Source organism: Dendronephthya gigantea, unplaced genomic scaffold (assembly GCF_004324835.1).
Source record: "Dendronephthya gigantea isolate DGI-Jeju-01 unplaced genomic scaffold, DenGig_1.0 000074F, whole genome shotgun sequence".
In the NCBI taxonomy this organism is placed as follows: Eukaryota; Metazoa; Cnidaria; class Anthozoa; order Malacalcyonacea; family Nephtheidae; genus Dendronephthya; species Dendronephthya gigantea.
In genome coordinates this window covers 762,190-787,919 of record NW_021163084.1, presented here as the reverse complement: position 1 = coordinate 787,919, position 25,730 = coordinate 762,190, and the positions used below count along the sequence as shown (strand labels likewise).

Genomic DNA, 25,730 nt, shown 5'->3' with positions numbered 1-25,730 from the left:
ATTAAACAATAACACACTTGACAAAATCTTGTCGTGCGAGAGGACTATACGACTTAAGAGGTGAAGGCAGGCTATGGACATACTCAAAAGGGCACACTTTCCCCCTACAAAGAGTGGGGTTGAGGCCATCTGCCTCCTCGGTTTCTCGGCCTCTGCTGGAGAGTAATGTTGGAATGTGTCTTGCTAAAAAAACTATCTTGCATGGATTAAGATAAGACGCAGTTACAGTATCACCATGGTTAATTCTATAGTGGAAGCCAATTACCGATTGTTTTACGAAACTCAGAAAATTCAAATTGCACTTTATCAATGTTTGTACATCTGATTACAGACTTCTACTGTTTAAATAAACTTCAACTTTTATTTTCTCAACAACGATAATGTTATTCTTTAAAACTACGCTACCAATTCATTCATAAGATGGTTTTAAAACACTTCTTCTACATCATGCTAACCACACGGCCGCTCGTGTTCCAAACTGAACTAATATTCTACAAACAGTTAATATATTAATTGACGAATGTACATAAATCAATCTTAAGTCATAGGCGCATCCTGATGATTACACTCGAAAGATGTAGAAAGTAACCAAGTCTTAAAAGTAAGCCTTATAAATTACTACGTTTTGTCAAAGACTAGCGGACAATCTACTGCGAGGCTGCATCGTATCTCCCAAAAACTCGTTATAGCAAAGTACATGAATTGTACATGTTCTGCTTTTTTCTGCTTATTATATCGTTTTCAAAGGAAACTGTACAAAGGCATAAACCTTAAGATTTTGTTTCTTTAATTTCAGGGTCACTAATGCTTCAGAGTTAAGTTTCTGGGATCAGTTTTAAGGTGCGTTTTTTAGGATTTCCATCATGAGATCGTCGACAATGATTGAGAGGTGGTGGCGTTGTTCGTCATCCTTCCGCGAGTACTCATTCCTACATCACGTGTTGAGGCCTTGCAAAACATTGCCTTGAATGTGCGCGCGATCTCAGGATGACGTAATGCATATACTGGAGGATTGAGGGCTGAGTTACAGAAGTGTAGAAACTTTAGGGCCATGACTGCTTTGAAATTGAAGTTGGGCAGGTTTTCCACTTGGACGATGACGTTAACAATAAGAAACGGTAAAAAACATACACAGAGGATCCCAATTAAGATGGCAACTGTCACCAGGATTTTTGTGTCCTATGATGAGATGGAGATAATGCTACAAAAATTTCACAAAAATAAATGGGAACACACTTCTCCGGTGAGAACACACAACCCATCTAGCACTAATAACACTACTTTATAGCTTTGCAGTCGCGTATCCAGGGCCTTTTGTTATACCGTTGTCAGTTTTGTTTCTCCTTGCTTTAAAGCAAGAACATTTTGGAGCAGATTAAGAGCTATGGTAAACGTTCCCCTAAAGTGGATGTTTGCTCCGGAATAAAGGTGCATGGAGCAATATGAAAGTTTGTTTTTCTTATTGTCCATTTCTCAGTAAGAGATTTTTTGTTACTACAAATGAAGATTTACTTTAGTAGATTACATCTTTTCGTAAAACACTGAAGCACGTAAAACTGGAGTACTCAAATATGGTTTTCATTTCGTCGTTACCACCACAAGTGGTATAGATTTGATTCATGCTACCACAACCAGTGGTAGATTTGAAACATTCTCTTCTATATCACCGATATATTTATAAATTATTGGATAAGTTGGAGCACGGTATATGAAGAAAAATCAAGCCCGATGTTTACCCTTATTCAGCAAAGTCGAAAGCTGATTTGGATGATGGCGATCTGATGCTTGATAATTCCTCATATTGTGCAAAAACTGAATTCAATAATAGTAAGAAATATACTAATAACACCCTTCAACATTTGACACTTGACCAAAAAGAAACCGGTCACACGTAAGTCTTAACCTACAGAAAGGTTGCAAGGGTGGACCACTGGCACTGCACGCACTGACCTTTTTTTGACGCGCTTGAGAGCTTTTTGTGACGCTTCTCCAAAGTATTATGTTTGCCGTAGTCATTAAAACCAGAGGAAGACCAATATTGGCGATCAAAGTGATGTAAACAAAACAGTTGCGGCAGGACGGTCGAACGATCTCGCGAACCGAAGGAGGAAATGCGATGCAGATTGCCCAGACCAGGAGACAAGCAATTACGACGGGTCCTGCAAGATAGTAGCTTCATTACGAAGTGCAGCTATCAAGCTAACTGGTTACAAAATAGAGGAACTTTTGCACTGTTTTTAAGTGCTCAATTTGAGGCCATCTCAATGTTATAATACTGGAGAAGACCTGAGGCTGAGACTTGTTTTTTATGTTTTATTACATGTTAGTTCTCGTATTTTTCGCGGAGATCTTCCAAACTGACTAATTCCTCAATAATGCACGAATGCTTCAATCAGTCATAACTTTTTTTCTTGTAGTTCAGAGAGCGTCATCCTTCGATGGTAAATCTTATCACTGTATTTTGAAGAAACTACTTCAACTAGCGACTGTCCGACATTTTAGAAGACCACTTCAAAATCCTGTATATTTCTCCCTAGAGGTCCAGGGAGGGGATGAATCTTATCGTTTCACTCAATAACACCAATAGAGATAACCTAAACTGAGTTAATCTTATACAGTTCATCGATGTTATGGTTTCAATTTTACGTTTTAATTTCGCAACACCATAATAGATTACTTACTTTTATTCATTTGTCGATGTTTCAATGGGAACGCGATAGAATACGATCTTAAACCATGAAGAAGAACCAACTGATAAATAGAATTAAGCCCCAAGGCTTGATCAATGTTTAAATATGACCGAAACATCTTCTGTTGCCATTTTTCATAGGGTGGTCCAATCATAAAATGTAATTCACCACTGTACAACCAAATTGGTATCACTACAGCGCCAACTAAGAGATCAGCTGTCGCCATAGAGATAATGACGAGGTTGGTAGTTGTGCGTAGCTTTGAGTTCTTGTAGAACGCTATGAGAACTATCAGGTTGCTAAAAGTGATGAACACTGCGAGGATAGAATGGGTAACTAAAACACCCAATATCCAACCCAGCTGTGAAAAATGGGGCCAGGGCCACGGTGGTCGAAAAGGAAGTGAGCCATTGTTTGCAGTTATGTTCAGTTCTAAAAGAAAAGTAAATGACATGCATTTAATGATAGCTCTGGCTCTGCCCAGGGTCGGTGTGATTGAAGGAGCGGAGGGGGGGGGAGTCGGGGGATGTGGCAAGGAGACACCCGATTTGTTGAAGAGAAACGGTGAAGGTGTAATCATGTACGATAGAGAGATAGACTAGGTCGACCCTTCACTCCCCTCAAGTTTTGATATTTTACCTGCGGCCACACATTTCCAAATAGTTTAACTGAAAGATATAGTACTTAGTCTAGTAAAATTTACTCGCGTTTTTTATTCATTGAGTGCTTCGTTTCACATTGTTTTCAAATTTGCAACGAAATCCTGTTTTATGACAGGTAATTATTAGTTAAAAAAGTTTGTTTGGTCTTCGTATTTTCCTCAACAAATATTAAAATACATCGTGTTCCTAAAATACAAAATCAATAACATATACATGCATTTGGCTTTAATTCCAAATAATCTAAATCAAGCGAAGTGGGTAAATAATCTCCTGTTTTCTCCAAATTATTATTAGCAATCAAAAGTCAAGCACGCTTTTGAAAGGAGCTTTAGTAATATGAACATGTCGAATATGTAAACGTCCCATCGTGGAGCCCAGGATTTTACATCGTACGAAAAACTCTCATAGAAATTAGTCATGTTTTCGCATGCAGAATCAACCATTTTTTATTTTTGATATCGTTTCTCGATAACTTTCAATCCATGTAAACCTCAGTGATTGTTGATAATAATTCTTTTGTTTGCCTGCAAAATATTCAGTCAACTCAACAATAATAACAATCTTGCTAACACAGAAACACAGAGTCGAGTTAGTAAAAACGTCCCGCGCCAACAGCAAAAAAAAACACATTAAATGAACTGTCTTTTACTCATTCTCCCACTCTCACATTAAACATGAATTTAGTGTGTGTTCTTACCAGTAGTGTTGTTCATTCTCAAAAACGTTATATTCTTCACTTGCTTGCCACAGGATGAACTATAAAAGAATAAAACAGATGCCCTATCTTTAATACTGTCATATCCGCAGTTGCGTGCTAAGCAGTTATTAATTGGACTGAAGTACGATGCTTTAAGGGGGAGTTGACAGAGTATTGTTTGGTATGATACAGACGAAAGACTGGAGTGAAGAAAACTGGTACCTAGTAAAATGCAGGTGTGGATTATACAACCACAAACATTCATCAACCATGTTCAAGATGTCTTGTATGATGCTCTCTATTCAGCTCTATTCATGTAGAGCTGATTCAAACGACGAAAACGAAAGTGGTCACATTGCGAATACAGTGGATATCAACGTTTTAGGCGTCTTCTTATATAGTCCAAACTGGAATTGATTCCAGACTTCAGGCAAATATAGATGGTACAACAATCCAGTCTATAAATCCTCCCAGTTTGGCATGCAATTTGAATTGCACAATGCCACTGACGTAATAATTACTAACTAATTCTCATTTCAAAGGCGGGTGATTATAGATCTTCCTCCCACAGAGAAAGCAAAAATATCCGTTTGTGTTAACTGTTAGATATTAATTTGCTTCTACACGAGATCTTGAACTATCATTTAAGAAAAATTAAAGAAACATTTCACGCAGGGGCGATTTAATTAAATATCGATTACTGAATAGCTTTATTATCAGTCCCAAACTGACTTGAAGAGGCCCAGTTTGAGTTATCATTGAACTGATTGTTCCAGTGAAACTTCACTCTAACTGTATTCTCGGTGGTATAGAAAATGCTTCCTCAGGAAACCAAGTCGTCCATTTTAATCTCATGGTTTTCGTTTGGGGATAAGGATAATATTCATAATACTGAAACAGAAATTTTAGGCCCCAATGTCGAGCAATTGCATGCGTGCATGCACTATAATTTCGCTTTAAAGCATTGGCAATATCATGTCTTATTAACTGATATCTATCATTAACAGGTGCATATATGAAAGATGCCGTTTCATCCTAATTCACGATGAAAGCAGCCGGACTAATTTTCACTTTGGATTAGCGATTTCGATAACTTAGCATGTTATATTGATAATTTAAAAATATACAAATGACCTTCAATGGATAGTCACAATGAGTAAGCTCGGAGGAATCTTGAAACTATTTTTAAGATAATTGATTGGGGAAAATCATGAGAAAGTAGCTTGAACGTTACATTAGTCTGTATATAGCAATGAATCATGTGCATATTTTCGTATAATAGTTACGTTAGATAAGATATATATAGCATACATATTTTTAACACTGTAGGCATAGCTACTTCTTGTAATCATCGCCTAAACCAGAGCCAACTAATGTAGCAACATTCATCTAAAAGATAATACATTCTTTTTATTTTAATATATACATCATGATCATATACATTATCTTTCATTTATGAGCTCTCTTTCAAGATATAATCATGACAACCACGATACATATATAGCTACACCCATGCAACAGATGCAACACCGTATCTCTAATGCATTAACCGATAAAAACTTGCATGCACATGATTTTTACACTTGAACCTAGATGCTTTAAATGACCAAAAAGATAACAGTTCCATGACATGCACACATGCACACAGACTTTATCAACGCGTGTTTTAGTCTCTTGCACGATAACCCAATTCCAGAGTCCTGGAAACGGGTAGTTGCAATTACGTTTTGGGCGAGTATAGACACACTTTTGGAGCTGATATTTCGGTTAATACAAATTTCATTGCTAAGTTGTATAAGAATTATCTTTGTTTCTTTGCAAAAAAAAACTACGCAAAGTGTTGCGTATGAAATGTTTAAGTATTCATCGAAGAGTTTTTCATTTTTCAGTTTTAATTTAGAGCTAACAAGCGGACACACGGTATGTGTAATGTTTATTCACTTGACGTTCAATACAAACAATTTGAACTGATCAAAGAGGACACCTGTCCAAGGGGATGATGAAAAATTAGAATGCATGCTATGAAATAATGACCGACATAAAACCATAGAAAGAATTCTTTATTGCATATATAGATATGGCATAAAACGAAATCATATATAGGCCTACCTACAGGGTTCGCATGAATTATTTCATAAAAAATGCTGAATTTCGAGTGTACATGCCCTGCTCGACTTATCACGAAAAAAATTCTGACCCCCCTCTCCTGCCTGGTACGTTCATGACGGAGAAATTTTAGCAAACTTGTCGCATATAGGTTGGAAACGGTTGGCCGGTTTGTTTGAAGTAATGAAATTCTTTGCTTAGGTCATGGCACAGGCATTTAATGAAAATTAATAGAAGATATAAGACCACAGTTGAAGGAATCTGCATGTCAACTAACTTTATTTATAAACTAGGTATATGCTTCAGCATTCGTTCTATTATATAAAAACAGTTGTCCTCGCTATAGGTCCGACAGAGGCATAACATTAAATGCTTTATTAGTGCATATAAATCAGTAACGACCGATTTCTGTTTTATAATAGAATAAGCAAATAACATTACTTAAAATTTATTGCCTCGTTTATTGCTATGTGTTTGAAATGCGTATATTATTGGTTTTATCCATTAGAGCTTTGTGCTGTGATTAAATTCTCAAAATAGGATTGACCAACGTGGGCATGCAAAACACCGCCAGTGAAAAAATTAATCAACATGCGCTGAAGTAAATAAGATTTAAAAGTTGCACTAATATTGGTGCTGTTGAAATTACAACATTACGGTTGAAGTCAGTTTAAGGGATTGGTAGCAAATAAAATTGCTTTGAACTAGGATTATCCTAAACTTTATTCCCAGGTTTATCGCTAATCTGGTTATCCATTTTTACAATCATGCATATTCAATACGAGAGATTATGTCGCAATACTGCAATATCACAATTTCGGATCATCCTAATTCAAAATGAACCAGGGGTTAATATCCTGGGGCCGGTTGAATAAAACTCTTAACTACATTTTGAGTAGTTAAATCCTAGTTTTTGAGTAGTTAAATCCCAGTTAACTAGAAAACACAATCAGATTCTGATTGGCCAATTCTGCCACTAACTATAGTTAAAAGTTAACTACCTTTTTATACAACCGGCTCCTGCTATCCAACTAATGTTCGGTATCCTATCCGAATTAATGTTCGGTACCTAGGCCAAGGATATGTATTCTTTGCTTAAAACATAGGGTTTTCATTAAATTTCACGAATAATTCACTGTTTTGTTTTTCCAAGTCCAGTCTATAAGAGCCTGGGACCTGGGTATTATATTACCTGGGTATGTTATTAATCGTTCTAATGCTCTGACTTACTACGGATGTGATTGGACGAGGGTACTCATGCCAGAGTTGCAAAGAGTTGAACCGTCCTAAGGGTAGGATTTCAAGTTCTGAAAACCTTTCTCAAAATGACGTCACGTCACTGAGTCAAGGGCCAACCAGCATAATGTAATATTGGGTTGCATGTGATTAATTAATTCGAGTGTTCATCTTGGAACCTTTCTGACAAACCTCGTTCAAAGTGCCTCGTTCAAACTATGACTCATGCATGACCATATATAGTCCATCAGCACACTTAATTAACACACCGGAAAAGTTTCCTCGGAACGAAACGGAAAGTTTTCAGAGAAAAATTTTCCGTATGCAAGATTTTTTTCGATGGGAATTTGAACTGTGCATGCGGTCCGCGGAGAATTTTTTCGTTCCGAATATATTTTCCCCGTATTTCCTCCCATTACGAAACAGTAGGAAATTCGTGGACCATACTGCCAATAATTATAGAAGCAAGACTACACGCACGTACACGCACGAAAAAGTCTAAATCCTTATATATGTTACCTTTGAAAAAAATAAGTGAATAAATCGGAGGAACTTAGTTTTCTGCCTATTTTAGTATGCATTAGTTGACCTAGATGTTGAATAATAAAAAATTAAAAGCATTTAAAATTTTCCATACGTGTACGTGCGTATAAAAAAAGCGTAAGTGGAAAGCAGTCTTAATAGTTGCGTGAAATTACGTGATATAGTTCGTCTCATATCGTATTGATTTTTACACACATGACTTCCAAAGATGATCACAACTCGTAGCCTAGCTCGCATCGCTTGAAGGAACTCAATATTATACAGTGTCATTTAATTTGCAAATGTTAAAAATTCAAACACTTATCGTTTTAAAGACATTAAAACTATCCTCAGCCGTGCTGACAACAACCCCAGGAAGCTGGGCATGCCAGTGCAGTTCTTTAATGTCTTTTTGACCCTAGTGAAACAAGAAATGATTGCAATGTACATGAACAACATAAACAAATATACGATCATGATTATGATGACCATCGCAATTATGATAAACAAATTCATATGAGAGACGGGAAACTCATCGAAGACGGGAAACTTGTCTGATGTGAATCCAGTCACGTTTTTGGTCCGAATTTTCCCGTCTAATTTTCCCGTCCAATTTTCCCGTCTAATTTTCCGGTCTAATTTCCCGGTCTAATTTTCCCGTCTAATTTTCCCGTCTAAACAAACGAGTACGTACGTTGGACGAGAAACTCCTCTTAAATTCGCATTTAGACGGATGAATCAGACGACTCTATTAATAAATAATTTCCTTCCCTAATATGAATCTGGCTAACACCATAATTACTACAATTATCACCATATACAACCTACCATATGTATAAACAGCAACTGTGGTGGCACATCAACAGGCCTCCCTTGCTGTCCCTCATCGTCTCTCTCTACTGCGAGGTCCCACAGAGTAATTTGATTATCTGATCCAGAAGCGGCAAAAACAGAATTGTCTGTTGAGGACCATTCAACCGATGTGATAGCATCTGTATGGTGCTTGAACACTGCGATTGGTTCGCCACTATGACAAATGACAAAAATATTTTAAAGACGTAATTTCACTCCAATAAGTCGTGACGTTTACTAGTCATGCAATAACATGCAGTAAACCAAACCACAGTGAACCTTACTGAACATTCTAGCAGGCCTGCAGAAAGTATTTAGCTCCCTGGCAACAATTTAAAATCCAAAAATTGAAATCTCCTGCGGAACTAATACAAAATTTCCTGCCAAAGTTTTTTAATTTATAACAATGGGGTGCTTCCACTGTCGCGTTTTTTGCACGTACGCACACGCAGGTAAAAGCTTAAAATCTTCTAAGTTGTTATATAATTGATTTCATTGCAGAAAAAACATGCCAAACCTTTAACAGAGTCCAACCCTATGCATCTATTCAATCGTAGATTTTATAAGTACCATTTAAATGATTTTACACTTTTACGTGCCTGTACGTGATACGTGCAAAAAACGAGAGTGGAAAACAGTCCTAAAAGAACAAGCACTAATGTCACAATAACATATAGCTGCTACACTCAACAAGCACATCAATGCATGCACTATGAGTTTTGCACCATTGGAAATTATGAAAAATTTCCTTGTAGCGGCACTGCTGGGGCTGCCGGACATTTTCCAACCCTGAATTCTAGCTGATTAATCTATACGTACCTCTGAAATTGTCTCAAATCCCAAACTTTAATAGCACCATCATCACCCCCTGATACTAGAAGAGGCTCATTCCTTTAGAAAAAATTTTTTGAGAAAATTAATGATTACCTTGATTTAGAGAAGACGAACAAACAGATCAACTGGTATAATCATCCGGGAAAGTCTCACCTATTCCATGAAATCACGTTAACATCAGCGTCGTGGGCTTGAGCTGTCAACATACAGGCTTTTGATGGAGCTGCTCTGATATCCCACACTTTAATTGTTTTGTCAACGGAACAAGAGGCAAAAACCTATTATTTCAAAAAGAATGACGTATTTGAGCATTAGAAAAAGAAGCGCGAGAGAATGCATGAGCTTATTGGTTTGGGTTTTTTCTTGTAATAAAACTAAAATAAACAATCCAAAATGGCTTTTAGGTGATTGAATTTTTCTATGCTCTGCCTATGTTTTCAACTATTGGTAACAGCAGATGATCTTCAGGAACTGATATAGTTCTCTCCAGTGTAAATATGAGTGACATAAAGGCCCGTTCACACGAATCCAATTCAGGGCCTTTTTAAGAATTTTTTAGTGGGGGGTCGAAATGACAACCATGCTTAAAATGATAACCATGCTTACAATGGAGCCCCCATCAAGAAAACATTTGTTTTCACATGTTTTTTAACTTTTTATTGCTTTTTAAAAGGAAAATATCTCATTCACTGGGGGAGGGGGGCAAAATCCGTCAGTGGAAAATCCCTCCAGTTATGCAGTTAAAAAGGCCGTGATCCAATTCACTTTTGACGTATGGAATGTAGTTTGTTATTGATAAAGCAGTACTGCATTGACTTGCTGCCTACATACATTGCAAGTCAACAGACTATAAAACATTCATCAGAAGTGAATTGGATTCGTGTGAACAAACCTTAACTCTTACTGGACTTTTGTACGAAGAAATCGATAGATTACCCGCAAGTATACAGGGTCCCCGGTATTTGCGGTATATATACGTTTGTCTCAGCTTTGCTTTCAGTTTGACTTACAGTTGCTTCATTTGGGCTCCATTGTAAGTCCTCCACAGACTTTGTGTGAGACGAGTATGGTCGCTGATCAACCTGCCAAGAATTATCTTCAGTGGGATTCCATAAATGAATATTTCTATTACAATCTCCAGTAAGTAACCTGTTAAGCACACGTTAGATCTCAACATCGAAAATTTCAACATCGAAAAAGAGTTTCAGTCTCCGGTATGTAGTAAAGATATGGTTCTATTAGAAAGTGTGGGGAGCTCAGAAACTCACATTTTCCTCTTTGAAACTTAACCGGTCAGTTTGACTAAACTAAACGATTCTCCAGTTTTCTATTTTCCGAGATGAGACCAGGAAAACAATATCCAGTTATTTTTTTATGCAAATTCTTACCTGCCAGGCACAGTTCTGGACCAGTCCATTGCAAATCCTTCGGTCTGTGAAAGATATCTCACATCAATTGATGCGCAAAACTGCAGCCCTTACGGTCGGGAAATCTCATGCCGGGTAAAAAAGTGAGGATAGCATTTGGACGAAAAGAGGTCGTCGTGTGTTGGAAAAACGTTAAAAAGCACGATTTTTATCGCAGGAGAACAAAAATGGGGATTTTTTTCTAAGAAAATGTTCCCTTTTCTCCTACCAAAATTAAACACAGAATTACTGATGAAATGATTAAGACCGTGGATAAACTTTGTTTAGAATGAAGAAATGTGAACAACTTTTACTATTAATTTCATTATCAAAATGTTTGTTACGTAGAGTAATGACGACGTAAAATAGCGGGATTTAATCTTCCCAAGAAGCTGAATGGATCAGATATGGGTTTGCGAGGGGTTTGAATGTGAAAACGGAGGGAGAGGAGATCTTATACAGCACCCATGCAGTCATGTGTCTTACCTGATGACCCCTGAATGTGTATAAAGGTTTATGGTCAGACGTTACATTTTTTCCGGAGTCATCGTTGTCGATTTCAATAAATTGTCGTGAAATATCCCAAATATGAACTTTTCCCGTTTCAGACCAAGTGGAGACCACTTGTCGCCCTGGGATATTAGCAAACTAGAAAACAGACCAATTTGACAAGAAAGCAATCAGATTAAATGATATTAACAAAACAGGGCAACTGGCAACTCGCTTCATGAACTCAGAGATTATATCAAAGTCTTGATAAATGTTATTAATCTTCATACTCAATATTGATAGTCTATGATATCACAAAAACTTAATCTAATAATGGTTTATTATGTAACATCACTTTATAACCGAAAAACAACATAGTGAACATACTTTAACACGGTTCACAGCCCCATTGTGCTTAATTTGCCCCATTGTTAAGTCTGGTTCATCGTCGATGGCATCTTCTTCATCACCTTGGCAAAAAAATAAAAGAGAAAAAACAAAGTAGAACACACTTTGGATGAAGTAGATTCGAAACCAAATGAGGAATTATAAAAAATTATTACTTTGTTCTTCTTCCATTTCTTGAAGATCAGACATTTTCAAAACGATTAGGTAATTTTGTTTCGAACTTTCCGACTGAGTACCAGCGGCAAGATACATCGTCATTGGAAACTGAAACATAAGCATGCACGTGTTTCATATGACGTCATAGCTCTCAGTGGGAGTCAGCTCGTTATTACGACAAATCTCTGTAAACAAATCTCTCAGCCTCGCACTTAAGCACTTGTGTTCAGCTACCATATAGAGATCAGCTATGAAAAACGGGTAGGTGGGGGTGTTTGAGTGGTTCCGACTTTGTCGGATCCAATTCACTTCTGGTGGATGTTTTATAGTCTGTTGATTTGCAAAGTATGTGGGCAACAATTAAACTTAAACCAACGCAGTACTGCTTTTTGAATAACTGACTTCATTCCATACGTTAGAAGTGAATTGGATCCAACAAAATTGGATCGTGGAAACAGACCTTAACGAAGAAAACTTCACTAGAGTACTAGCCAAAACCACCCTGGACAATCTGCTTTTCCAGTATATTGCAACTGAATAAGGCTACCTTAATTTTGATTTTAATACAGTATAAATGATATGATATAGTATTAATGGGGGGAATCTAGATACATTGCAATTTACTAGATTTGGAAAGCAATGTCCAATTATATATCTTTACTACGTACTTCGGTTCTGTTGTCTCCCAAATTGTCAGGAATGATGTCAAAACTCAAACAAGGAGCTCCACATTGAACCTGATGTGCAAAAGAACAGTGTTTGTGACTCCTTGATGATTAAAAATCAAACATTCCACAATACATTCTCGACTAAGAAAATGTAGTTCATTGTAAATAATGTAGGCTGTGAAACAGTGCGTACTTGGTGGTACATTTTATATGCTGAACTGTCAAAGTTTAACTCTTCTCCTTCCTCCATGGGTCCACCTGGAAGATAAACCTGGAAAAAGCATACATATCCCCTCAGTGGAAAATCCTATATATACTGATCTATTTAGATACCAGCATAGTGTAGATGCAAGATAATTTAATTCCTAAACAATACAATTCCTGTTAAAAGTTCGTTGAATACAACCTAAGAGTTCTTACAAACAGGGATAGCGAAAATAATTTTCTGTCTGCGAGCAAAGTATAAACTTTATTAATTTTCTGCAGACCTACGTGTAGACAATAATTTCCTTCAATAATTTCTGATTACAGATCTTAAAAATGCAGGACAGGTAAAAACTTCATCCGACTCGTGAAAACGTTCCTGCAGGTGACCTTGGTTTTTTCCAAACCTCATAACAGTGAACAATTTTGTGTTGCAGTACTTTCATATAGTCAGTTGAAATCTTTCATAAGGCCCATAATGTGTGCAATCAGGTGCAAACAGTAAAATGTTTTTGAGTGAGTCAATCAAACATCTCGAGTAGTTAGAGCAAACGTTGAGCTGGATTTTTAGTTGGAAATGTTGGGATATTGTTCCATTTGGTGATTTGACTGCATTTTTTAGTTGGTGATTCAACTCCATTCAAGTGATGATTTGACCTGAATATCCATTAAAGAACATAATATTTTATGCTTTACCTGTGGTTCTGTTTCTTCTGCTGTTTGTGATGCTTCACCACCATCATCCACTTCTTCTGTATCTATTTCACTATTTTTCGAAGCCTCATTTGTTTTGGGTTTCTTTTTCTTTTTTTTCTTCTTTTTCTTCCTGTTTTTTCCTGTTACGTTGCTTGAAGTTGACACAGCTGTTGATGAACTACCTGCAGTAGATGATATACCACACATAATTAACAATCGACCAGTGATATGTATGTAAGGAAGTCAGCCTAAAATGTTGACAATCCATGGCCAGCTTGTTATAGAGGGGGGATTCATTAGCACATTCCTTTAAGCAACCAAAATGGTCAAACAGGATATATTATAGCAGTGAAACTTCATTTTCGGTGCTGGGCTGATGCAAAATAGCAACATACTTGAATAAAGAGTTCTTGAAACACTCTAAAATACCAGTAATCTGTCTGTAAGGCACTCTTCAAACTAATTATATGGCCTTAAACTGTCGTGCACACACATCAAACATTATCATATTCTGTCTATGCACAAACAAATTGCACTGCCAGAGGAAAGTATTCAACACCAAAATACACCAGGTTTTGATGTAATCTTCTTGTAGTTTATTCTCTTGTATCATAATTATATATTTTCACATATATCACACCTGATGCTTCCATGTTATCATCAATATCATTCATTTCATTTGTTTCTTGTTTAATATCAATGCCTGTATCCATTTGGTCTGAAATTGTTTTTAACCATAAAATCTATTAGTACTATACTTATAAATTGTGACTTGTGAGTACATTTAGCCATTTACTGACATTGTTATTTATTATATGACATTTACTGGAAAATGTTATGTCAATGGTCAAAAAAGAATAACAAAGGATCAGGATAATTTTAAAACAAATCCGGAAACGTTTTAAAAGTTCAACTAAGGTGGTCCAGCAGGAATCCTTTCGATCCTTTGTTATCCTAACAAGGCAACCAGACAAAAAAGTCCACATTAAAGTAATCTTTATATTGGCTGTATGTTTTTAGGGATTATCTTAACAGCAAAGATCCTGTTCCTCAAGAAAGTATATAATAATTTTTTTTTATTCAGTATCTTCAAAATTACGAAAAATATTTTTTACCTTGTTCTTCCATTTTGAGAATAATTCGATTGTCTGAAAGCGCACGTGTTACCTTGATATGCCTTGATATAACTACTCCCCCCCGTGAAGTCATCAATTTGTTGATGCATCTCTAAAAAGTTTCTTAATCCAGGGGGGTACACGTTTTCATGTCAACACAAAATTGTCAACATTGTTTCAGGCATCTAGACAAATATGGCTGCTCTGAAATCTGAAAATGACGGTAAAACAAGACCGGGAATTATATATTTTAGCCGTCTTCCGCCTTTTATGAAACCCGCTAAAGTTAGATACATATTCGCACAATATGGGGAGTTAGGCAGACTTTTTTTACAACCTGAAGGTAATGAGAAAAATATTCATTTTTATGGCCAAGGAGTGCATGAGAACTTAGAAAATATTACAAATCAGCTATCCGTTCATTTAAGCAGCCATCCCCAAATCTATTGTGATTTATTAAAAACCTAGGTGCTATAAACCTTACACTAATATAAAACTAATAATGCCAAAGTTGTCTTTGTATCAAGAATGACAATCCTAAATTTACTTATTCATGTTTTTCTGATAGTGTTCAATTAATGTTCAATTAAAACTATTAATCAAGCAGTTAACTTTATATGCGGTTTCAGATCCTATGGTACGTAAACGACGTAAAAAATATGGTGGAAATAAAGGGAAATGCTTCACAGAGGGCTGGCTTGAATTCAAAGACAGAAATGTAGCAAAATCTGTTGCAGCGTCACTCAATAATACAATTGTTGGTTTGTATTGGCCTCATAACTAATCATTCACATTCTTTGAAATTTTAGTAAATCCTTCATTCTAAAATTTAGGCAAGCCCTGAAAAATGTAATATTCATGTTTGCGGTTTGCTTATTATACTTTGGTTAACATTCTTTGTATATTTAGGTGGAAAAAAGAGAAATTATTATCATGATGATATATGGAATATAAAATATTTGCCGAAGTTTAAATGGTCTCACCTCAGTGAAAAAATAGGTAGTTTAACTAACAATATCCTAATAATATCATCACCATAAAATACGAACTAAGTTGACTAACTCTGTTCCAAGGCTGTACCCTCTCATTGAAAAAGATCTATCCTAATTCCCTATCTTTTCTATCCATAGCCTACCAAAAAGCAGTTCGGGAACAACGCATGAGAACAGAGATATCGCAAGCAAAACGAGAAGCAAACTTTTATCTGGAAAATGTTGACAAAAACAAAGCTTTCAAAGCAATGGAAAAACGAAGAAAAAAGAAAGATCCTGAGGAAACAAGTACAAAAGTCTGTAGATTTTGATTCACCAGTCGTTTTTAAAAATATGAATTAGCCTATGTTTGTTGCAAATTGCTTAGGGCATATAGGCCCAATGTGAATCAAAAGTGCAATGTTTCCTACTAATGTGTCGTTAATTAGTGGTCTATTTCATGTAGTAATCATCGATTATTACTAATCATGTTCTGCAACCATTAAATCACCAACAAACAATTACTTTTACAGCCTGCCAAAAGACCAAGGCTTGAAAAACCAGGAAAAACAAGAACACCCAATAATGATAATACAATAGATATAAAAACACAATTGAGTAAAAACTTACTTAAGAAAGTAAGTCAATGATACAATTTTTATTTGCATATAAATCACTCGGTAATTAAACATGCAGTTGTTATAACAATTTGCTTGCATATGTTTCTATGTTGTCGTTTTTAGATCTTCACAGGAGGAAATGGCTAAGACGTCAAATACAACAAGTCGTATCTCAAAATCTCCTGTCCTGCTCTCTCAAAGACAAACATGGCTTACAACTACAATACATGTTGATGACATTGAGATATCTAAGCTAAAAAAGCCTGTGGAGTATGCTCATCAGACCATCACTAATTAAACCAAAGTAAAACAAAAGTTTTAAATGGATCACTGGTTAAACTAATTATATACTTCATTCTGACACTTGAAAATTATTTAAAATTATTCCTAAAACTCTGCCCAACAGTTCTTTTCATGATAACTCAATTTTTGGAAGTATTGAATTTAATACAACTTTAAGAGCTATACTCACAACCATCCATCACCTTCATTGAAACCAAAGTGGATAATATTTTATATATAGTTACAGACAGGTTAATTAGTTCAGTTGAAATATCTATTGTAATCTATAATACAAATTCCTACTTGATAACAAAACATATAGCCTTTCAACAACAGCCTTTCTTTGTTTGTCCTGAAGGCTGTTCATCTATTATTTCCACACCCCGTTTTCTTGATGAAGTGCCACGCCCACCTCTGCTTTGACCATTGCTTGCAGAAGCATCTTGTGTGACCACCATTGCTAAAATGATTGTTAGCCAAAAAACTTTATTAAGTATTTGTTCAGTTTAGATGCCCTACACATACAAACCCAGCAGTCATATTAATTAATATTCTACTAGAATGATTAACACAGCACCCATTACGGGTAGTGTTGCAGCTCCTCGCAAGAATGATTTTCATTGGCTAAACTTTACAATACATTTCTGTTTCAACCAATAGCATAGCTTTGTTCTTTAGAAAGCATAGAAAAGCATTATCCAATTGGACGAAAGCTTCCAAGCACTGCGACATGTCCCCCCATTACTAAATGATCTTGTAATTTCGTGCATTTTTGCATCCTTATAAGATACCTCAATGTTTTGATGGCCTTCATCAGTAGAATATAAACATACCTTTGGCTAACTCTAAGAAAAGCTCATCAACACCTTTGTTTAGTTTAGCTGAGGATAATAAATGCTTTGCTCCAACCGATCTTGCATATCTAAAAGAGAATGGCTTTTACACAAACCTATTTCACAATTTTTTAAACTAAAATATTTCTACTTACGACTCAGCTTCAGCACCATCTACATGTCTGTCTTTTTCAAGATCAATTTTATTTCCTAAAAAAAAACATTTTAACTAAATTACAAATGACAACAATAATAGAACAGAAAAGCCAGGGTTACTTTTGACCAATTTTTTCATCAAATCTTGACATACCAACTATGCACAAACAAATATCATCCCCTAATATTTTTCGTAGTTCTTTCACCCAATTTTTCACCTAAATTGAGTGGAAGTTAGAAACATATTGTAAAATACTTCCAAACTAATTTTCAAGTCACATACCTTTTGAAATGAGTCTTCGTCTGTTATATCATACACTAATATGGCACCATTGCTAAATTGGATAAGAAGAAAGATATATTAAACTATGTCAGTCAAATTTTTTAAAATAGCCAATCAAAAGTCAGCCTCAAATTAGGTTTCCAAAGGATTAGATTTACATTAGAAAACTTTTGCATTTGTTTCTTCACTAAACTTTTATGTATGCATATGCTTATATAATACTAGGCTTTTTCTATCAAACTATCAGGAGGTAGCTGACAAGAGCAAGCATGGTTATAGTGTGTATTTTAAGGTGGTAATGCTAAGAATAGATGAGGGTAAATCAATTACAATTTTGTGGCACTTCACTCTATGTAGGTAGATGTAGGTATTAGCAATAATACTATATAGGTATTAACAATTATTTCTATAGTTACTATAGTTACAGATACTTCTGAAATTATTCAGTACCTGTCTCGATAATATATCGGACCTAATGCATGAAATCTCTCCTGCCCAGCAGTATCCTGAAAAAAGAAATCACTTAAATGACCAAGCAAGAAAACAAAGTAAAAAATTAAACAGTTTTAATAAGGGCCTGTTTGTGAATTTGGAAGCACAAAACAACATTTTTTTATCATATTTTCTTCAGATATGATCCTCAATGGATTTCTTTTTCAATATATCAATTGCAAGTATGCGGTATAAATTACCCAGATTGATAAACCAACTCGTTTGCCTTCAATATTCAGTTTTTTGGTAAGATATGAAGCCTAAAAATTGAAAAGCACTTTTTGTAAGATCACCACCAATTGCTGTCAATATCACATCAATGTATAAAGATGTTCTTATTCTGTTTAGACATTAACAAACTTGTTCATGAAACTGTTTCTATTAAGCTTCCAACTGTTTACAAAAAAGATGACTATTTTGATACTAAAATTAGAAACCTGTTTATCAATTTAATTTACATGTATTCAATATACACTATTTTAATATTCTTTCCTACAAAATTTTTTAATGTAACTAGTTTTAGATTTAAAAAAAGAAATAAATATATACATATTGTACTACAAAGAAAATAAACTGTGCAAAGAGTGTAGTGGAAAAGCATTTTAAAACTGTGTTTTTACAATAATGCACAGCAATATACAACTTTTAATAATGAAAATGAAATTTCAATCTTTGAAGAGTTTACTTCTATAGACCACCCCAATAAGGATTTTTTAACTTTGCCAATTTTATAATACTTTGGGAAAAATTATGTGAAATTAGCGATAAATAGGAATATAATATTCAAATGATATGCGATTATTTTTGATTGATAAGCATATAATGATTTTTGTAGTTTGACTAGTTAATTATATATATTGTTATGATCGCTGTGGAAGGATATGACATCATCATCTGATCCTGCAGGCAATAGATTAATATTGGGCCCAAGCATTTATCTTGCCAAATGAGACAGGTACAATACTAAACTTAATGAAACTTCCTTGCGGTTGATTTAGTTGAGGGTAGGCACAATAGTGAGAACAATGCATTGAAGACAATATTGCACAACCTGAAAAGGCATTATATCATCTCCAATATGACCTCTCCTATGGGACTTACATTGAAAATTGCATATGCCAAATATGCTAAATATATTAGATTATATATTTTTATTTGATATCACATTAAAAATTTGGAAGCTATATAAAAAATATTATATCAAATGTCTCATCATATAGTATTTAATAACTACAAAATTACAAATCACCATAGCGGTATCAGTAATAGAAATTGTGTTATACTTTTGTTATAATTATTTGTTATAATTGCAACACTACCACACAACACCATTACATACAGTATATGTAAACGTTTAGAACAAACAACAAGGATAAATGATATTCTTTAATCCTGTCGTTCCAGTTTAGTTAATCTTGAAATGCCAGCGCACATATCCTAACAATTATGCCCAATTTAAACCCACAAATAAAGTCTAAACATTACCACATACATGAAACATGTTTAAAACAACAAACCTGGAGTGTTGTTAAATGTTTATCGTTGAATTTATCCTGACAATAACGCAAAACAAGCGAAGTCTTGCCAACGCACCCTTCCCCCAACAGCACAATTTTAAACTGATAATTTCCAGACACACCGGCCATTATTTTACTGTTCACGCTTTCAAAAACATGAACCTTTAATGGAGAACACAATTCAGACACCTATGACTTCACATGCACAAAATTTATGACAGGAAATACCGTGTATTTTAGCACTAACCAAGCTCCATTTACGAAATTATTTAGAACAAACTTGCATTTTGATTTTTGAGGAAGTCGACCAAAACGTCATAGTCCGGAATGTTCCGAATATTGAACCGAGGATATCTCGAGGGTTACCGAGCAACCTTAAGAGTATAGAAAATTTTGAAAACTGAAATATAAATTTCTGGAAATGTTTGCTATGGACATGGAAGCCCATCACCATATTATCGAAATATTTTTCGCAATAATCAAAAATACGAAAATCAGGCGCTCCTTCTTGCACATGCTTGATTGTCAAAGTACACAACTTGTATAAGGAAATTAAATTATTTTTTTGTAAAAAATGGTAAGCTAAAAGTACTTTTTTAACACCGTTAACTTTAAAATACATTGTAATGTCTCAGTATTATAAATTGTAGCGAAATCGATAAAATATTATTCCAGATTTATGCCTTTGAATTTTTGGTTGGTTTATACTTTATAGTCTCTTTTATGAAAAAGTGTGCGTATTTTTCCGTTTTTATCAAGGTCTCCTTAAACCCTGTACAAATTTTTAAAGCCGGAGCGGATGAAGAGAAAGCAGAGACAGCCAGATTGGTATGTTAGGTATTTGTATATCTATGTTTTATTTGTTTGGTTTGTAGTGATGGGGAGACTCCTTAAGATAATTTGTAGCTTTGTACCACTCCCAGTAGTCCCATATGATGTACTGTACATACAAGTTGGCCTAGTTATGCTTTATACTAACAAACTGAAACAAGCTGAAATGCAATTATTATTACAATATGCCCATGAGGGCATGGCTTGAAGGCAATAGTTGGGGAAAATGAGTCATGTGTTTGCATAGCAAAACATTCTAAAAGAGACCATTTCAGAGAGTGGGCATTTTTTTGCAAACGTTGGCCTTGTTCATTGAGTACCCGACTTTTTTGTGCATTAAATTTCTGTATGTGTAGCATCAAATAGTACTTAATTTCCAAACATAGGTTACCGGCCTTATAAAAATGTAACAAAATTTGAATTATGTCATATTGGTTACAAACCTATCCAGATCATTTCCCATTATTACCTTAAAGGCAGGTTTGATCAGCTTTTTAGTTTTTTAATTTCATTTACTAGCTGTCAGACAAAATATGTTTATATTTAGTTGCAAACTGATTTTTTGTCACAGTTTAATCAGAACAACATTTTGTGTTATAATTAGTCATCATTTGTTGGTGCAATTGCAATTGGCGACCTTGTTAAAAGTACTCTTGGACCAAAAGGCATGGTAAGAAATAACATTTTCAATAAAGTTACAGAAAAAAAGCTTAATTTCCTGCTTGTGAGAAAAGGTAACTTAACCCTTTATGCATGTAAGTTACCTATTCTCTTAGTAACTACCTGGATAACTACTGTACCATTCTCTCAATCAGATTTGCCCAAGTCTTGTCTACTATGGCAGATATTGAAGAATTGAATATTTCATTATTTCATTCTTTTTTAGGACAAAATATTACAATCTCTGGGTCAGAATTGTGACATCCAGGTCACAAATGATGGTGCAACAATATTGAAGTCCATCAGTATAGATAACCCTGCTGCCAAGGTCTTAGTAGGTAAACATGGCAGAGAGCAACATATGAAAAAACCTACAAAGTGAATAAGAAAATTGTTAACATTTTTGGATTTTAGATATCTCCAAAGTTCAAGATGATGAAGTTGGGGATGGCACAACAAGTGTTGTTGTTTTAGCTTGTGAACTCCTGAGGGTAATCAAAGTTTTGTTTTAACCAATAAAAGCATAATCTGTATTGGGACCAGAAACCTTCTTTGTCAGAAGTATTTGTCTGATTATTGGAGACAAACAGAATGATATATGGAGCAATGATGAGAAATTCCGTGCTGAAACTGTTTTAACGGACCTGTGGCATGTTCTACATGATCTGAGCTCCGCACACAGTTGTGATGTTTTGTTGTTGGATATTCCTTTCTGAAGCTATGCAGAACCCCCCTTTCTTCTGGCTGCCTCTAAAAAGTTTAAAAAATACTGTCAAGTTATTATAATTCCTGTTCAATAGCCAGCACTCTCATATTACCAATTTCCTTTTGTAGGAAGCAGAAAAATTAACAGCCTCGAAAATTCATCCCCAGACAACCATACTGGGATGGCGCAAGGCTGTGAAAGTTGCCCAAGCTGCACTGGAACAGTCTACCATAGATCATGGCAAAGATGATGTGAAGTTTCGAGAAGATCTGATGAATATTGCCAGGACCACTTTAAGCTCAAAAATTTTGGTCCATCAGAAAGATCATTTTGCAAAACTTGCTGTTGACGCTGTTATGAGACTAAAGGTGCACTATCTTCTGAAAAAAATTTGGGTGAAACTGCTTACGTTTTACAATTGAAAAACCTGCTTAGTAAAACCTATTTTTTATTTTTCATATAGGGAAGTGGGAACCTAGAAGCAATTCAAATTATAAAAAAACTTGGAGGAAATCTGGCAGACTCTTATTTAGATGAAGGTGCCAAAGTGAAGAATTTTCTGAAATTTTAGTCAATTAGTTTTGTGAACATTTCATGTGTCCAATATTTTCTCTGAATTTATTTTATCTTATCATAAGGTTTTCTACTTGATAAAAAGATTGGGGTTAATCAACCAAAGCGAATGGAAAATGTTAAAATATTGGTTGCAAATACATCAATGGATGCTGACAAAATAAAGGTTCAGTGGTCAATTGCTTGCATGGCCCTACTGGTCAATAGGTGAAAAATTTAGACGTCTTCTTACAAAATCTCAATTTTCTTCATAGGTCTTTGGTTCAAGGGTACGTGTTGATTCAACTGCAAAGATTGCACAGCTGGAACTAGCTGAAAAGGTAGCTAAAGAAAACTGAACAATGTATTTTGATTGGATTTTACTTATATTATGCCATTAAATCTTTTCAACTATGTTTAGGAAAAAATGAAAGACAAAGTCCAAAATATTTTAAAGCATGATATAAACTGTTTCATAAACAGGTGCGATTCACAATTGTAAACTTTACAGTTTGATTTAGGGATTTTTGTGTTTAAAACAAATTTCATTATCTTTCAACCCTAGACAACTCATATACAACTATCCAGAACAGCTATTCGCAGATGCAGGAGTGATGGCGATCGAGCATGCAGATTTTGAAGGAGTGGAGAGGCTTGCTCTTGTCTTGGGTTCAGAAATTGTGTCAACATTTGGAAAACCAGAGCTTGTGAAACTTGGTCATTGTAAACTTATTGAAGAAGTTATGATTGGGGAAGACCAGGTGAGTGTTAGTGATGATAATGATGGGATGGCAAGGAATTGATGAGGAGGGATGCCATGTGGATGGAGAGAGGGTAGGATGGATGGATGAAGTTGAGATGCCAAGGAGATGTGGTAATAATAATACGAGAATAAGATGGATCATGATGAGGGGATGTCAAGGAGATGTGGTAATAATAATAATATGAGAATAAGATGGATGATGATGAGGGGATGTCAAGGAGATGTGGTAATAATAATAATATGAGAATAAGATGGGATGATGAAGGGTGAGAAAAGATGAGGAGGATGAAAATGCAATGATGGTGAATGAGAAGGGATGCATAGGAACTGGAGGAGAATAACTAATGATGATGATAATGAGGATGATGATGATGCTGATGATGCTAATCACTTTGATTAATAAGCTGACAGTGTGATGACGACTGTTTGATAATAATAATTGTAATGATTGTGGATGGCTCACAGAATCGCTGTTATTTGCAATATCTTGTTTATTTGTTGTTTTAGTTAATTCATTTCTCCGGCTGTGCTCTGAACGAAGCATGTACAATTGTAATTCGCGGAGCAACACAGCAAATATTGGAAGAAGCTGAGCGCTCGCTTCATGATGCTCTATGCGTCTTAACTCAAACTGTCAAAGAAACTAGGACGGTGTTTGGTGGAGGTATGGTATAGAAGAATACGTACTTTTCCTAATTATTTGCCTGTACAAACGTGGCAGAATCGTTAAAGACGAACAACTGCTTCTAGAAAAATTTATTCCAGAATCAGATTCCTAGTTGTTTTAGATGGTCTGCGTGAGTGTATCTCGTCATGACACGTGCAATATAAAGGAAATAAGTAGTCCAATTACTGCAAATCATTAGCTTAAGAAATGTATGATGAATTATAAGGAATGGTGTGTATGTTTCAGGAGCTTCAGAGATGCTCATGGCAAAGGCTGTCAGTCATTTGGCGACAAAGACCCCAGGCAAAGAGTCTGTTGCTATCGAAAGTTTTGCGAATGCTCTAAGACAAGTAAGTAATGTTAATTCTCAGTTGAATTGAATCGATTAAATACGAATGACATCCCTGTTGATTACCGATTTGCTTCATATCCTTTTGCTTCTTGTATTTTTAAATGTATTTCTGAAGGTTACCGCCACCTGTGGGTTGTAACGCTTACCTGAACCTATCTGCATGTACTAATTACTAAAGCACAGATACATTATGCCATACCCTGTCACTCTAACTATATATTTTCATATTTAGATACCTATAATAATCGCGGATAATGCTGGCTACGATAGTGCACACCTGGTCTCTCAACTGAGAGCAAAACACAGCGATGGAGAGAATCGATATGGCTTAGGTATATGATTTGTTTTCAGAGTTGTATCGATCCTGATCTGACGTGATGATGCTAAGAAAACATTGTTTATATAATATCTCCCTAGATATGCGCACAGGGATTATTGGCAATATGGTGGAGCTGGGTATCACAGAATCGTATAAAGTAAAACTTCAAGTCTTACTATCAGCTGCTGAAGCTGCCGAGATGATTTTACGAGTTGATGATATCATTAAGGCTGCGCCAAGGTAATTTTTATCCTTGGAAACAAACTACTACATTTATAACCCTGGAACAATCTTTACTTGCATGGTCAGGACCTGCATTGTTGCCTCATCTCCAGTCGCTTTCACCATCATGCAACATTTTATTACGGTCACTGAGCGCTTTTACTGCACTGTACTGCGTGCAACCGCAGCAACGGGGGACGTGTGCAGATGCCTCCGTGTATTGAAATGTGTTCACTATAATTTTCAACTCCGTGTTATTGATGTTCTAATTCTAGGCAGCGTAATCCGCGGGAAGACTATTGTGGATAGAGACAAGGATATTGTGGCAAGGACATAATAGAGTAACATTTTAGTGTTAGCAGATATTGAAAATAAATATTATGAAATACAGTATGTTGTTCAGTTAGTACTTCGTTGTTTACTACTTTGCTTTACCTTTGATAGCTCGATCTTTAGACTTATATTTCTATTCCTTTATCTTTAGTCCTATATTTAGACACTATATTTCTATTCCTTTGACAATATGCACTCCCCCTTTCCCAACAGTATCCCAACCCGATGTTTTGATGTGCGAATGTTATTGAAAATTGCGGAATGAATATTTTTAGTACAGTTTTGGGATGTCCTAAATTACAATTTTATGCATTGGTAGTATAATTACAAGGTGATTATTAAAAATTCTGGCCATTGATTTTAAAAACATTTAAGCGGTATTTTCAAAATGGCGGCGAGTTGTTTTGTCAAAGTGACATCTAATTGAAGA

General features: G+C 35.4%; 5 protein-coding genes across 8 annotated transcripts; 2 read left to right on the top strand and 3 right to left on the bottom strand.

The window, feature by feature from the left end:
* Positions 1–342: 342 nt before the first annotated feature.
* Positions 343–7,927, bottom strand: LOC114531764 (probable G-protein coupled receptor No9). Of its 2 annotated transcripts, XM_028553383.1 has the most exons (5): positions 5,361–7,927; positions 4,050–4,108; positions 2,682–3,122; positions 1,951–2,159; positions 343–1,179 (listed from the first exon to the last, which is right to left on the bottom strand). In XM_028553383.1, the coding sequence occupies exons 1-5, from the start codon at positions 5,399–5,401 to the stop codon at positions 862–864; spliced, it is 1,068 nt and encodes a 355-aa protein (XP_028409184.1). In that variant the 5' UTR covers positions 5,402–7,927; the 3' UTR covers positions 343–861. The 2 variants fall into 2 exon arrangements, with proteins under 2 accessions (XP_028409184.1, XP_028409183.1); XM_028553382.1 differs by having other exon boundaries at positions 4,050–7,927.
* A 72-nt stretch (positions 7,928–7,999) lies between these two features.
* On the bottom strand, positions 8,000–14,803 carry LOC114531740 (glutamate-rich WD repeat-containing protein 1-like). Its single transcript, XM_028553359.1, has 14 exons — positions 14,742–14,803; positions 14,267–14,344; positions 13,627–13,808; positions 12,920–12,997; positions 12,727–12,795; positions 12,058–12,166; positions 11,882–11,964; positions 11,492–11,653; positions 10,988–11,031; positions 10,610–10,748; positions 9,753–9,877; positions 9,585–9,656; positions 8,742–8,940; positions 8,000–8,331 (listed from the first exon to the last, which is right to left on the bottom strand). Exons 1-14 carry the CDS (start codon positions 14,752–14,754, stop codon positions 8,227–8,229), a joined length of 1,458 nt encoding a protein of 485 aa, XP_028409160.1. The 5' UTR covers positions 14,755–14,803; the 3' UTR covers positions 8,000–8,226.
* Positions 14,804–14,932: 129 nt separating this feature from the next.
* LOC114531768 (pre-rRNA-processing protein esf2-like) lies at positions 14,933–16,547 on the top strand. Its single transcript, XM_028553386.1, has 6 exons — positions 14,933–15,084; positions 15,371–15,502; positions 15,651–15,740; positions 15,872–16,029; positions 16,246–16,350; positions 16,456–16,547. Exons 1-6 carry the CDS (start codon positions 14,937–14,939, stop codon positions 16,477–16,479), a joined length of 657 nt encoding a protein of 218 aa, XP_028409187.1. The 5' UTR covers positions 14,933–14,936; the 3' UTR covers positions 16,480–16,547.
* Positions 16,327–20,237, bottom strand: LOC114531769 (ras-related protein Rab-21-like). 3 transcript variants are annotated; one of them, XM_028553388.1, is made up of 9 exons: positions 20,143–20,237; positions 19,896–20,057; positions 18,579–18,638; positions 18,337–18,392; positions 17,887–17,938; positions 17,758–17,821; positions 17,603–17,657; positions 17,448–17,536; positions 16,327–17,074 (listed from the first exon to the last, which is right to left on the bottom strand). In XM_028553388.1, exons 2-9 carry the CDS (start codon positions 20,022–20,024, stop codon positions 16,941–16,943), a joined length of 639 nt encoding a protein of 212 aa, XP_028409189.1. In that variant the 5' UTR covers positions 20,025–20,057; positions 20,143–20,237; the 3' UTR covers positions 16,327–16,940. The 3 variants fall into 3 exon arrangements, with proteins under 3 accessions (XP_028409189.1, XP_028409190.1, XP_028409188.1); XM_028553389.1 differs by having other exon boundaries at positions 20,124–20,213; XM_028553387.1 differs by having other exon boundaries at positions 19,896–20,215.
* Positions 20,238–20,387: 150 nt separating this feature from the next.
* LOC114531788 (T-complex protein 1 subunit beta-like) lies at positions 20,388–25,356 on the top strand. Its single transcript, XM_028553407.1, has 16 exons — positions 20,388–20,472; positions 20,655–20,723; positions 21,331–21,396; positions 21,613–21,724; positions 21,801–21,877; positions 22,221–22,460; positions 22,556–22,631; positions 22,731–22,831; positions 22,920–22,985; positions 23,066–23,127; positions 23,210–23,405; positions 23,915–24,071; positions 24,321–24,424; positions 24,659–24,758; positions 24,844–24,985; positions 25,243–25,356. Exons 1-16 carry the CDS (start codon positions 20,470–20,472, stop codon positions 25,274–25,276), a joined length of 1,605 nt encoding a protein of 534 aa, XP_028409208.1. The 5' UTR covers positions 20,388–20,469; the 3' UTR covers positions 25,277–25,356.
* The last annotated feature ends 374 nt before the right edge of the window (positions 25,357–25,730 follow it).

Excerpts from the sequence above, each read along its gene's own strand:
- LOC114531768 (XM_028553386.1), top strand. The coding sequence starts at position 14,937 with ATGGCTGCTCTGAAATCTGAAAATGACGGTAAAACAAGACCGGGAATT. Across the intron at positions 15,503-15,650 it reads ACTCAATAATACAATTGTTG|GTGGAAAAAAGAGAAATTAT; the intron begins GTTTGTATTGGC and ends TTGTATATTTAG. Across the intron at positions 15,741-15,871 it reads TCACCTCAGTGAAAAAATAG|CCTACCAAAAAGCAGTTCGG; the intron begins GTAGTTTAACTA and ends TTCTATCCATAG.
- LOC114531764 (XM_028553382.1), bottom strand. The coding sequence starts at position 4,314 with ATGAATGTTTGTGGTTGTATAATCCACACCTGCATTTTACTAGGTACC. Across the intron at positions 3,123-4,049 it reads GAGAATGAACAACACTACTG|AACTGAACATAACTGCAAAC; the intron begins GTAAGAACACAC and ends CTTTTCTTTTAG. Across the intron at positions 2,160-2,681 it reads ACATCGACAAATGAATAAAA|GACCCGTCGTAATTGCTTGT; the intron begins GTAAGTAATCTA and ends ACTATCTTGCAG.
- LOC114531769 (XM_028553388.1), bottom strand. The coding sequence starts at position 20,024 with ATGGCCGGTGTGTCTGGAAATTATCAGTTTAAAATTGTGCTGTTGGGG. Across the intron at positions 18,393-18,578 it reads GAGTTGGTTTATCAATCTGG|GATACTGCTGGGCAGGAGAG; the intron begins GTAATTTATACC and ends TTCTTTTTTCAG. Across the intron at positions 17,822-17,886 it reads ACGAAGACTCATTTCAAAAG|GTGAAAAATTGGGTGAAAGA; the intron begins GTATGTGACTTG and ends CACTCAATTTAG.
- LOC114531788 (XM_028553407.1), top strand. Across the intron at positions 22,832-22,919 it reads TGGATGCTGACAAAATAAAG|GTCTTTGGTTCAAGGGTACG; the intron begins GTTCAGTGGTCA and ends TTTTCTTCATAG. Across the intron at positions 24,759-24,843 it reads AGAGAATCGATATGGCTTAG|ATATGCGCACAGGGATTATT; the intron begins GTATATGATTTG and ends ATATCTCCCTAG.
- LOC114531740 (XM_028553359.1), bottom strand. Across the intron at positions 8,941-9,584 it reads GATTTGAGACAATTTCAGAG|TGGCGAACCAATCGCAGTGT; the intron begins GTACGTATAGAT and ends CATTTGTCATAG. Across the intron at positions 8,332-8,741 it reads AGTTGCTGTTTATACATATG|GGTCAAAAAGACATTAAAGA; the intron begins GTAGGTTGTATA and ends TTGTTTCACTAG.